Source organism: Artemia sp. Qi Xiang Cuo, chromosome 16 (assembly GCF_049724085.1).
Source record: "Artemia sp. Qi Xiang Cuo chromosome 16, ASM4972408v1, whole genome shotgun sequence".
Taxonomy (NCBI): Eukaryota; Metazoa; Arthropoda; class Branchiopoda; order Anostraca; family Artemiidae; genus Artemia; species Artemia sp. Qi Xiang Cuo.
In genome coordinates, this window is record NC_142809.1 from 33,247,460 (window position 1) to 33,260,613 (window position 13,154).

The window sequence follows — 13,154 nt, forward strand, 5'->3', positions numbered from 1 at the left end:
ACCTTAAAAAAAGAAACAAATTAAAAGTTTGTTTATATGCATTTTTGTTGCGTTTTTACGAGTCGGACAATTTTTTTGGGGGGAGGGGGAATTCAAACCCGTAACCGCCCCCCCCCCCTCCCCCTCATTGGATACGGCCTTGGTGTCAGGATCTGTGACTCGATATCCCTGTAAAGCTCAAGAAAGCACAGGCATTTGATAACAATCCAAAAGACTTAATCAAAATATGTTTAAATCTTTTTTATCAATTAAATAAATCATTTCCATAACTAGGACTTTCATGGCAGTGATTTAACTGAATTACAAGTAAAAAAAATGGTGGTAGTGAATTAATAGAAAAATTCCACCAACGCTACCTAGCATTTAATGACCGTGTTTTAACCACAAATGCTGGGAACTTTAAAATTCAGGGGAGAGTAAAGAAAGTAGAACCTTGTTCCAAGTAGACATACCATCATAAATTCAACGAGCCTGCTTAGCCTGTCAGGATTTTCGCAAGCTAATCAAGGTCTGCTTTGTGGAGATTGGGTGTTGACTTGAAACAATTCTTGAACATAAAAATGTTGTTCAATTGTCACTCACAGAGAAATCTCGGTTTTAATCATATTGTCTTACAGATTAATCTTGCCGAATATTGGATTTTCTTTGAAATTTTGTACTTTTTCAATGAAGTTAGCTCGACTCCACATTATAATTGGCGCTAGCGGTTTTTTGATCCCTTCACTGTATTCTCACATAAATCACCGAAAATCTAACTATGAGACGTTTCCCACTCGATTTGCTCGTACCCGCAATTTTACTAATATCAATTGGTTGGTGGAAATCAGATTGCGAAATGGCGCATGCAAGCAGCGGGGAACTTTTTTTGGCAGAACACCTCTAGCCTCAACTGTTCGGAACAGGGGCGGATCCGGGATTTTTTTAGGGGGGGGGGGTGCAAAATAGGTTGATTCGATAAATTTGCGTTAGGAGCAAGTTTAATTAACACAATCTTGCGTTAATTAAGTAAATTACACTGCTTTAGATTACTTTAGGGGGGGGCGCCCCCTGGATCTGCCACTGGTTCGAAATTTCAGAAGTGATGCATCCTATTCCTATCCTGCTTTTACGTGAATAAAAACTTTCGAACTATCTATCACTCCGAGTGTGCCATGCCCATCAGTTCCGTCATTGGGCGTGGGTAGGTGGCTTTGCCACCCTAGATTTTATATCCTCCCCCTAGATTTCGACAATGTTTTTTGAAAGCTATTTTCGTTGAAAAATGCCTTTTGTTGATTTTTAGAAAAATTGAAAAAAATGACAATTCCTCCTCCCCCCTGGATATAGAAAAATAAATTTCGCTCTTTCCCCCTAAATTTTCGCCAATTGACGCCACTGATGCAGATTTAAGCCTCATTTCTGTGAGATTTTTTTCCATTATAAAATACATCGATATCGTCTTCGGGCATATCTGGTTTATGTTCTTGGATAATTTGTCGATGCCTAGATGATTTCCTGTAATTAAAATGCAACAGCACGGCTTCCTCGATCGTCATAGCCACCTTTTCCGCTCCAAATTTTAGTGTTGACTTGTTGTATGTTGTACAAGCCTACAATGGATAAAAAATAGTTTTTTTGTCAGCACAGCGAAGCTCGTGCAAAATAAGCTACAGTGAGATTTTGTTTTTCGTTTTCACAAGTATGGACTAGTAATAAGATCGTTTTGTAATTTAATTTTTATTTGAGGGAGAATAGCTATCAATAAGAAAGATCTTATGTTCTAGAGCTATATAATCAGCTAAAAATTCCATTTTCGAGCCCCTCTGGAAAACATGAGGGAGGTGGGATTCGTTCTCATGTCCCCTCCCTCCCCAAAATTGTTAAAATTAACCCTAATATTTCTTGTTTTTTCTATGTAACTTCCCTACTCTTGTTTCTTTTTTAACCCTCCCCCCTCAAAAGAAAATTCCAAGTGCTAAATAAATGCCAGTGCGCATGCCCTTATAAAGTAAGAATTACACGAACCGCTGAAAAGAAGACATAAAGAATAAATAATAGCAACTTGGTATGCCCCAGGTTAGGTTAGTATTCCCCGCCCAACGAAAATGTCACCCCTATTTAAATTCCAGAATATCTATTTATATTTTTTCAAGGACGAAGGCCAACGGACCATAAAAAAAGGAAAATAAAGGTTTAAATGCTGGCTAATTGTTCTCTTTTTAACCTTCTAGGTCTGAAAAAAAGATATTTTAACAAAGAAAAGTTTTATTCCATTTTTATTGTATTTCAAATAGCCACCCCCCCCTCTACCTAGTGAGGAGGGTCTATGCTCAAATTTATGCAATACTGGGTAAAATTCTACTTTAGCTACTTTTGGCTATCTTGGAAAGGGGTTAGACTAGGAAAATGAAACTTTCAGGGATGGGTCTACAGGCTAAAGTATGTCCTGGAAAGGTATTTGAAGTACAACACACAGATTTTTAAAGGTCATCAAAGGTCAGGACCCTCTAGAGGATGAAGGAGTGGAGGTAGGCCTAGGTACTTCAAGATACCTTCCCAGGACATACTTTAGCCTGTAGACCCATCCCTGAAAGTTTCATTTTCCTAATTTAACCCCTTTCCAAGATATCCAAAAGTAGCTAAAGTAGAATTTTACCCAATACTGTACTTATATATTCTATACAGCATGTCCTCTGCATTTACAGAATAGTTCTAAAATTCGTTATAAAAGAGACAAAAATGTCATTATAAAAAAAAAAATGTTTTTTAAGGCTTTGTAATATTTGAAGGATCCTAAATAGCATTTTTATTTTGCAGACTATTTAAATGTGAAAGAAGAGTACTACGACGAAGGAATTGGAGAATCGGATTCAAGAAGCTATTATACAGAAGATCAAGGTATTATTATTTGGGTCGTTCAAAGGCCAACATTATTATGTGTAGTTATTAAATTAAAAAAACAAGTTTTTTTAACTGAAAGTAAGAAACGACGTTAAAACTTAAAACGAACAGAAATTATTCCGTATATGAAAGGGGCTGCCCCCTCCTCAACGCCTCGCTAGTAGAATGCTAATAATGAATTCGGCGCCTTTATGTTCCTTCCGGTTTTTCTGGTAGGTAATTCTATTCTACAGGGTTATTACACCCTTTCAAAGAGATTTACGCAATTTCTAGTTCAAGGTATATACATGTTTTTTTTTTACCATCTTTTGAATTTGACGACGCACCCGTACCAAACAGGTTTTTCTGATAATTCTATTCTACAGGTCATTGCATCTTTACCAAGAGGAATGAGTATAACTCGATTGGTGATTAGGATGTGAATAAAAGGAATACTTTTCTTTACAATTCATATTAGTAAGAGAATTGAATTCAAAGAGAATAGTTTTTATTTGCAAGGATATTAGTGGAGAAAAAAAAAATGAGTGGTGCATTTACATTATTGGAGATTAATGATGGAACCGACAGCAGCAGCAGCAGCGATATACGAGTACCTAATGTAGCTGTGGAAATAACTGCTGGCTGTAGACTATGTCTTGAATGGGACACTATGTATGCTAGATACGTGATATCATTAAGCAAATTTAAGCAGGAGGAGCAGCAGTGTTTTGCTGGAAAAGTAAATATTCTCCATATAAATAAACTTCGGTCAGAATTAGATGTCCTATCGAAATATATTGATGAGAACAAAATGCATCAGTGAATATTATTATTGTAATTATGATCAATAAAACTGTTTCTAAATCAATGGTATTTTATTCTTTTTCTATAGTAGACAAGCGTATATTTTCTAGAGTAGAAAAAAGAAATTCTGTTTAGTCTGAAGTTGATCGTGAGAGAGTTAGGACTAAAAAAAAATGGATAGATTCGAGGGAGATCGAATCATGAAGAATCTAGTTATTATGGAAAAATATTTAATTCTAGACGATGATTTTCTAGAGTTGTCTATTCAAAGGAAGACATTTTCTCCATGAATGCTTGTCGATACAATGAAAACTGATTATCCATCATTATAATATCGCATGAAGCTTCTACATTGTGGTCCAAATTCATTTACACGATTTATTGATATATTGATAACGACACGACAAAATGATTTTATGGATATGATTTTAAAAACTAGTTTTTAGAAATTTAGGACTTATTTTAATAAAAAAGATGGTTCTCAAGATGATTTACTCCTCTCTCTCTCTCTCTCAGACAATTTTTTTTTGTTGCTAGCTCAGTTTCATTCTGGCTGTGAGAGTGTCAACACATGACAAAATGTTCCATACATGTCCGTTATGTATGTACTCACTGGGCAGCTGGTCATCATGTGAGAATTACACAATGATTAATGAGTATGATGAAAAGTGTAGATTATGCAACCCGTGTAAATTGCATAGAGGATATGCTGTGCAAATTAAAGGTTGTAATTCCTGTCTTGAAGAGGTTTGTGACTCTCATCCTAGAGGTCACCTATGCTCCAATTGTCATTATGATAAATGTAATCAGTGGGAGAGTAGATATCCCGGTATGATTGGAAAGAATCCTAACCGTGAGTTTAGTTTATTGGTACGAGATTGGTATCGTCGGGGTTTTAGATTGTTCTGGGAGGAGGACCCGGGTCAACGATTCAACTGTTGGAACAACAAAAGAATATGGTTTCTACGTCATCGTTGTGAAGACACTGGGTCTTATGATTATAAACCCACTGATTTTTATTTGGCTGTGACGGAATGTGAATCGACACTTGAGGACACTGTTTGTGAAATTGCTTCAAATAGGCAAATTGAAACATGTGAATTCTATATAATGAATGAGAATAGTATAATTTACTATAAAAAGAGATACTACAAGAGTGAAGTCACACTCTACTGTAGAAAATGTGACCCTGACATTGCACTATATCAGGATCAGTACACTGGGAATTCAGATAATCTACCTGCACTACTTGTTGTCGAAAAATACCTAGTAGTAGTGGATGAAATCTAAAGAGTAGAAAAGTCGTTTTATAATGTATATAAATTTTTTTATTAATAAACAATTTCACATACATCTTTCAAACATTTTATTCTTAGGGCACTAAAATCAATATTAAAGGCACGTGTAATTATATTTTCCAATAGAAAATCGTTCGATCGAGGTAAGCCAACGCTGACGCCGTGAAACTGCTTTCGGGTATAGCTCCGAAATTTTAACATGAAAAAGGGTAATATTTGACAACCGTCTCTATGCGTCACTAAATCCTCTAATCGGTGATTTTAAATAAGGGTTTATCCCCTGTGTTCAATAAACTTGCTAATGTATGATGCGTAGAATTTATACGATAGGCCAATAGGATCAAAAAATTCAATATTCTTTGCTGTTTGAAAGACGCATAGCCAATGACCTGTCTTCAAAGTCGATGGACTGCTATTAACAATGATTAGGGTGTTGTTATCACTTGGAATTTTTTCAATGAAGTCCAATGGTATGCAATAGGACTTGTATCGGGGCCTGTAAGGATCCATACTAAATAAATTGATTATTTGGTTTGTGTTCATGGTGCTAGGTCTAGTAGAAAACTTCTGTTAGGTGTGATTTCTCAAGAGGTTTCAAATTGGCTCAGCGATACTAACGGGATACTCTCGGCCAGAGCATTGGCACATGTATACTATACAAATACATTCCCAGTTCTTACTCGGGTCACATCTTGAATACTTGAAATGTCAGAAAAAACAACCTCATGATTTTTTGAAAATATTGAATTAGTTATTCCATTTTCAAATATTTGAAAGTCATGATATAGGGATTGCATGTTCAACTCGTACAGAGTTATATAGGATTTTTTGTCAAACGATAGAGTTGACAGTGTACTAACAATTACTATACATAGAAGTCTAAATCGGCCAACAAAAATTAAATCCTGGAGGAAGTCAGTTCAAGATTAATTGGCACTACCACACTTCACAAACGCTAATGCCAATTATGATGGGATTTCTCCATTGATAAATGATGACTCGCTATAGCTACGAGAACCGGTGGCAATGTGAAGTTGATTGGTGATTGTATGGGGGACAAGAAGTTTAATGTTGTTACCATTAGCTCTTAGCTTCTCCACTGCCAATGCAACAGAGCTCATAACTTGTTGTTTTCGGACGTGGAGAATTGCCGATGTGATAATGACATTTGCATCGGGTGCTGCAGGAAGTGTTTTTCTCAAAATGAAATTCGATGGGGCTATCTGTAACTTTATGTCAATCTTGACATTGGGGGGTAGCCATTAGGATATATTGAATATCTCATGATTTAATTTTCCAACCAGATGATACTCCTGGGTCACTGCAGTAGTCAAATCACCGTCAGTATCAACACCTGTTCGATATTCATAGCCCAATGATTGTCCTCTCATCTCTTTGTACGCCTTTGGCGTCATCATCATAAATTGTATGTAACTTGCATAGTTTGATAAATTATTGCTAGTGCTCACCAATGTTCCATTAATAAATATATTAATTTGTTTGAATAGGTTGTGTAGAATACAGCTTACATAGGAGAGACCATTGTAGGCATTTGGAGTTGTATTATCTGACTTTCTTAAGCACAAAATTTAAATCAATAAATTTTGACGACAAATCAATGAAATAGTCTTCATTGGAAAATATGGGAAAGTGTATATTTTCCGAGAGGGGTTGTTGAGGGTGAAATTGTTCATAGTAGCCATACTTGACACTGACATCAACATTTTCAGCATTGAATAGATTCAATGAGGAACTGATTGATGGATATTATTCCTTGTGGGGGAGATAAGTCATCTTAAGAGAAGAAATCCTTCTTTGATCTAACAATCTTTTACTTTTTCTTCTTCTGCTGCTTATTGGCCTTCGTTGTTTTATTTCTCAAAGTCCTTGTTGATGTCCTTTGCTTCCTGCCTGGGAGGAGACTGATGAGTGAATGACGCGAACGCATCCTTTTCAATCCCTCCCCATTTTGTCGAGATTTTAATTGTTCACCAACGGCTCTTGCTGAAGATCTAATATTTTCCTTAACACCCTCCTTGAAATTCTTGCCCGACCCCCAGTCCTGTAGTGTGGAGGCAGAAAAATTCGATGCAGCAGGTACAAGATATTTTCTGGCGAGGGGTAGTGAAGAACGAAATAGCCTAGCAAACCAGCTACCAAGACCATAGCCAGACATTGTAGTACGCCCCTTGTAGTAGTCCAATCTATTGCCTTTTTGAAGTGTACTCAAATCATCAAGATAACATTAGATATCAGGACAGACAAATGGAATTCTTTATGTTTTCATTTTTTTAAATGATTTTACCGTCGTTGTCGCTTTGTCGAAAATTGATCGTCATCAGTGATCGGGCTTTTGACATTGCTAGACAATCATGTAATTCGGCTCGTAGTGTCAACTGACAGAGTTCCAAATAGGAAGGACTTACGGGAATATATTAAAGATGCTTTATATTGTAGTGATGAACATATTCTTGATTGGTTATTCGTTCACGAACTCGTAGGAGGGGAGCATTTGAATTACCAACCCGAGATGTTTCCACGAATGAAGCGTAGAGAAATATACAAGTGTCCATGGAGAAAGCAGGTGGGTAGTCAGCAAAAATGAAATTAGTGCTTCCAGCACTTCTACCATTGATTATATTGAGCTTAAAGCCAAGAACGTCCTTTAGGTTATCATTGAGAATAATCTTTTCATTGGCAATAGGTGAACTAATGTAGATCATGCCCTCCTCCTTTGAATAGTTGAAATGAAAAGCTCCTTTTTTACGAGCAGAAATTCTTTTATTGATAGTGCGACATAAATCATTCATGCAGGTGAGCTCCTCGTAGGGTAATTCAATATATGGATAATCCATCCAAATGATTTTTTGAATTTGTTCTTGATCACCTGGTGGTGGCGGCCAATCATAGGGTCTAATTTTTATTTCATATTTACGATCCTTTCTCGGGATGTCATAGGTATTTTTGAGAATACAGTCGACAAGAGCCACTTCATATGCACCGTCAAATTTGACGACGGGGGAGAGTTTTGTCCAAAAATTACTTGTCGTCTTCAAGTCATTGTAGAGAGGATTGGAAACGTTGGACATGAAAGTTACATAGAAATCATTGGGCATTGTCAATATCTTCAACACCATTCCAAGAATCAAAATCAGAGTTGTATCCTAGCCAGCGAAAGGGTAACTGTTTCTTACCCCTGCGAGTACGTGTCTTTAATATCTTTTCAATTTGATAGATTTCACTAGCATTTTTAACTTTTTGCAATTCATAGGCATAAAAGCCACCGAGAATCTCTTCATCTTTGGAATCACGCAGGCGATAAGTTATGGGTTTAGTGTCTAGGATTTTTACCACTTTAAAAAGTTCAGTGGACCACAGGTAATTCCCCTTTTCAAAAACATTAGTTGTTCTATTAATTCGAACAGTATCACCAACATTGAATTTATTTTTCTTCTTGACTTTTGATTCATTGGAATATTGTTTAAGAAAGGTGTCAATTGTATTTTGATCCGAATGATGAACTTCCGTTGGTGTAGAGTTGGACAATGATTGATGAGGTCGTTGATTATAAATCAACATGATTTTATCTAGATCATGAATAAAAGCCGGCGTATTTTTCAATGTACAATATCTTGAAATTAAAAGTCGAATAGTTCTTATCAATCGTTCGGCCAAAGCAGCCTTTATAGGACTGTGACTATGATAGAGCAGTGTACTATATTTCTCTAGTACTTTTGCAACATGAGGATTAACAAATTCACTACCGCGATCCGTTTGAATTTTTTTATATGAATCCTTTTCGAGAATACTTTCAATGGCCTGATCAACTTCAAAACCTCTATTTGATCTATATCGACTTGCATATGCATAGCGACTAAAAAAACTGATTTAAATTAGAATTTTATTTTTCTGTTTTTTGTGACGTATATGTAGCTCATATAGAGTCAGGAGATATGATTGATTTATATTCAATTTTTAAAATGCTTTAGTTTTCAGATATTGATTTTCATGAAGTCTGTGATTTCTATGCAGAGTCTAACTTGGTTCATTTTGTTGATAGTCTTTTACACTTTTAGGGTGAATAACCGTGACTGTGGAAATACTTGTGGGGGAACTTAAAATCACTACCTCGACAATGTTTTCATACGCACCTTTCAGAACTTAAGCCATTTTGAACGTAAACACGTTGTGTAACGTCCGCTACTCTTTTGTATACTGGCTGCTGGTGGGGACGTTGACTTGATACGTCTTCGCTTTTGTCTAGCTATCAGTGGTGTGCTAGTATTTTCCAAAATTGATTTAAAATCTTCTTCTTCTTCTTCTTCAAGTTCATATTTTAATGTTGATGATGATGATGATGATGCACGTTCATTTAATTTTTTTAGAATTTGTCTATTGCCAATAAGACTTTTGGGGAAGTTTAATGTATTTAGAAAGTTGTATAGATGAGTGTCAAATGATAATAGTCCTTTACGATTTGTAACATTGTCATACATTAAATCAAGTAGAATATAGCTCTTGTCTTGAATTATAATCCTTTCCCCATTGCTCTCAGCTTGAACTTGATCACTTTCCTAGAGATAGATTAGGAGTCGCGTAATTTTTTCACGATATTAGTGGAGTCATAGATTTACAAATTTAAATAAAAATTAATACAAATAATACATCTTTAATTTTGTTCCAGCAGCAGCAGCAGCAGCAGTAGATTCTTGAGAAGATGATTCTTTTTTGGGATCAGCAGCAGCAATCGGCTGTGATCGATAGTTTTTTCCAAATCGGTGAAGTGTATCATTAAGTAAAATCAGTTTTTTATCATCATCAATAGTTTCATTGTCGAGGAATTTACTCAGATTGTCCTCAAAGTGTTCGACGGGTGAGAGACAAAGTTCTATTTGAGTCACTTTATAGGGTTTTGCCATCTAGAGAAAACTGTTTACAAGTCTTGCAATTATTGGCAGTAAAAGTGTGAAAAAGCTACCGCCCGCTTGAAGAAGCCGTTTCCTTTTAAAATTCTTTCTTTTGTTTTTATTGGCCCATGTACGTGCAAGGAAACGATGATGCTTTGCCTGGTTCTCAACTACTTCTGGTAGTTGATTATTACCCTCGGTCAATTTTAAACAAAGTTTAGATATTAGAATAATTAAATCATTGTCAATACCATGTTTGAGTATTGCTTTTGTAAGCGGAGGTTTTGAAGTGCTTAGAACTGAAAACAAATGTCTATTTTCATGTAGTTTCTTCAGTGTCATGATAGCGACTAATAGGTCTTTTTAGTGTTCACTGGGAGATATACTGTAATTTCATCGTCGAAAATATCTATGACTACACGCAGATCCTCGGATGTATTTTGATTAAGATCCAATAGGATATAGCCGTGGGGTTTATTAGCTGCCTGATTGTATGCTGAGAGCAAAAATTTAGGGGCACCTGGATAGTTTTGTTTATTGAGGTTTATTAGCGAACTAGAATCACGAACAACTCTGTAGATGATATAGTAGGTACAGTTCAAAGCAAGTGTTCGCATACATTTGCTCTGATGAAAGAGATTGTGTAGAACTAGAGTAACGGAAATATGTTCATGATGAGAGCGAACAGTGAACAATTGCAGCATTTGCTGAGACCATTGTTCAATAGATTCAGCCAGATCGTCAATGATCAATCAAGAGTTTGGTTCAATAATGTTGAAAACATCAAGTCCCTGTATGAACTGTATCTGCACCGATCCCATGGCAGCAGCAATTGCTTTTATTTTATTGTATGACTCCTGCCAAATAATATAGCAATAGTAGATTTTTTTCGGCTTTCCCGCAAACATTTTATCACAATTTTTAATTATTTTAGTTAAGAGCGTTGTTTTGCCCGACATTAAGGGCCCACACAGAAACGATCTGAACGGTGTTTTAAATTGATACATGTTCCTTTCAACAGTTCACCTGGACAACTAAATGTAGACCCTAATTGTCTAATGACCAAATAATTTTTCCCTACTACTACTACTCTGTTCTTCAAGAAGAAGAAGAAGACAAAGACAAAGACGAATAAAGAATCATATTTTTTCTTTTATTATATGCACATAAAAAAAGTAACAAGAAATTGAAAAAAAAATAAACTTTTTTAAATTTATTAATAATAAGAAATACAACATTTACATGGGGATACACAGAGAAAAAACACTTTTTTTGTTTATTTATAGAGAAAAAAAAAATACAACATTAAATTAGAGAGAGAGCACTTGAAAAAAAAAATACACTTTTTTAAATTTATTTATAATAAAAAAAAAACATTTACATAGGTACACACACAGAGAGAAAAACATTTTTTTTTTTTTATTTATAGAGAAAAAAAAACATTAAATTAGAGAGATGGAACTTGAAAAAAAAAATCTGCTCTAAGTCCAAAAAAAAGATAACTTTGGTGACGGTGCGCCCCCCGCGCTGGCGCCCCCCCGGGCCGCGAGGCCCCCCCCCACAAAGGCCGCGAGCCCCCCCCCCCTCCAAAGTTTTTTTTTAGGAAATTAGTTACAGGACTTTATTTAAACCGAGACTTTCCCTGTGGGCAATACATTCGATCCGTTCTGAAGTTAAATAGTGTCCAAGGGGGAGGGTGGTCACACCATCTTAACAAACATAGACCTTGTCGGAAATGGTACTCATGGCTATTTTTTCTACATTTACAGTAAAGTTCCTGTAGTTCAATGAACGAATTGCCAACAATTTGGCTCGTGGAATTGCATTTTCAACAATACAATTCCTATAAATATTCATGTCGAAAATCTTGTCCAAATAGCGCGTGGGTACTCTTTTGCAGCGTTTCTTGATTTCCTCGTCGTATGTCTGTATAAAGTAAACCTTCGGACCTACAAACATACCACGGGAAATCAAGTCGCGTCCGGTTTAAGATTTAAAAAATAAAATCTGAATGGGCACTCGACGGTTAAATAGCACAGGGTCAAGACCACTACTCCAATTGGTGTAGTCCATCCGTGAGCTGATAATTTCACCGTGCGTCAAATCATAAATTAGATTTGATGCTACTAATTTTAGCAGTAGAGAATTTGTATCCCCGGAGCAGACCTCGACTTGCCTATTTGCTGACCAATGTACCATACCCACACTGTTATAGAAATCTAAGTTGAGCCTTTTTTATATCTCAGGGATAGTACTGCCTGCTGCAATATTTGTATTTAAGACAATGCGTCTTTTTTTCCTATTTAAAAGTACCTTGTCCGGGCCAATGATTGTAAAGTAGGTGTAATTGGGATCGGCAATAATTCGAGCACATTGTTCTGGATCGGTCACAACGTCACAAAGATTCCTATTGCGAACCCTTTCACACATTTTGTCGAAAGCCGAATTCAAAATGAGTTTATAAATTTATTTTTCGGCTTTTGGTAGAGCTGCAGAACGTTTGCCGAAAAAAGTGTCAACAAATGTTTTCAAATAGGGTTTTTGACTAAAATCGAGCGCTCGGTGAATCTTTGTGACGTAGAAACAATGGTTACACATCCATTTTAACGCTACATGCTGTATAAATATGTTTTTTTTCGGCAGAAGGTCAGCAATAAGTTTTTGTTTTGAAGGTGCCGAATGCAATCCGTCCAGCTCGACTAAACGCCTATTGCGAGGACTCAAAGAGTCCTTAGTCACAGGTCTATTGATGCATGGGAAAACAAAATCCTTTACTGAATCGTGAAGCTCGACTGGTATCTCTCCATCAATTTCAAAAAACCATCCAACCGGTCCATTCTCCTCAACACTGTCGTCGTCAATGTTGGGGAAATGGTGAGCTTGAGGGTCATTGAGCCATTTATAGTCGCCCCTAGGTATTGCATAATTGGAAATGGCCGAGGGGTAGAGAGAATTCATATCGAGAAAAACTGCATTCGATTTTGTCCCCGTCTTCTCTCCTGTTGGATCAGTTTCCAAGATACGATCTCCGTGAAAAACAAAACCCCCCCCTCATTGACATCTCTATGACAAGGTGCTGATCAATGTCAGTTATTATACCAATTATGTTCCCGCTAATTTTTCGGATAAGGTCCATCAAAAGATGAGTCTAAGACAAAAAAAACCCCAAATCAAGATTAAACTCCTCATAGATTTTAGCCGTGTTTTTACATATAATGTCTAACAGGGTTAACACGTCACTCGACAAATAAAGCTTGCAGTAGTCAAACCCATTTTTACAACCTCC

General features: G+C 36.3%; 1 protein-coding gene across 1 annotated transcript in view; it reads left to right on the top strand.

Annotated features, from left to right (window-relative positions):
• Positions 1 to 13,154, top strand: part of LOC148942807 (uncharacterized) — a 259,132-nt gene that overhangs the window by 181,424 nt on the left and 64,554 nt on the right. The window contains exon 4 of the mRNA XM_089102069.1: positions 2,797 to 2,877. Within this exon, the coding sequence (XP_088958195.1) occupies positions 2,797 to 2,877 (81 nt within the window). The remainder of the gene's footprint in view (positions 1 to 2,796; positions 2,878 to 13,154) is intronic.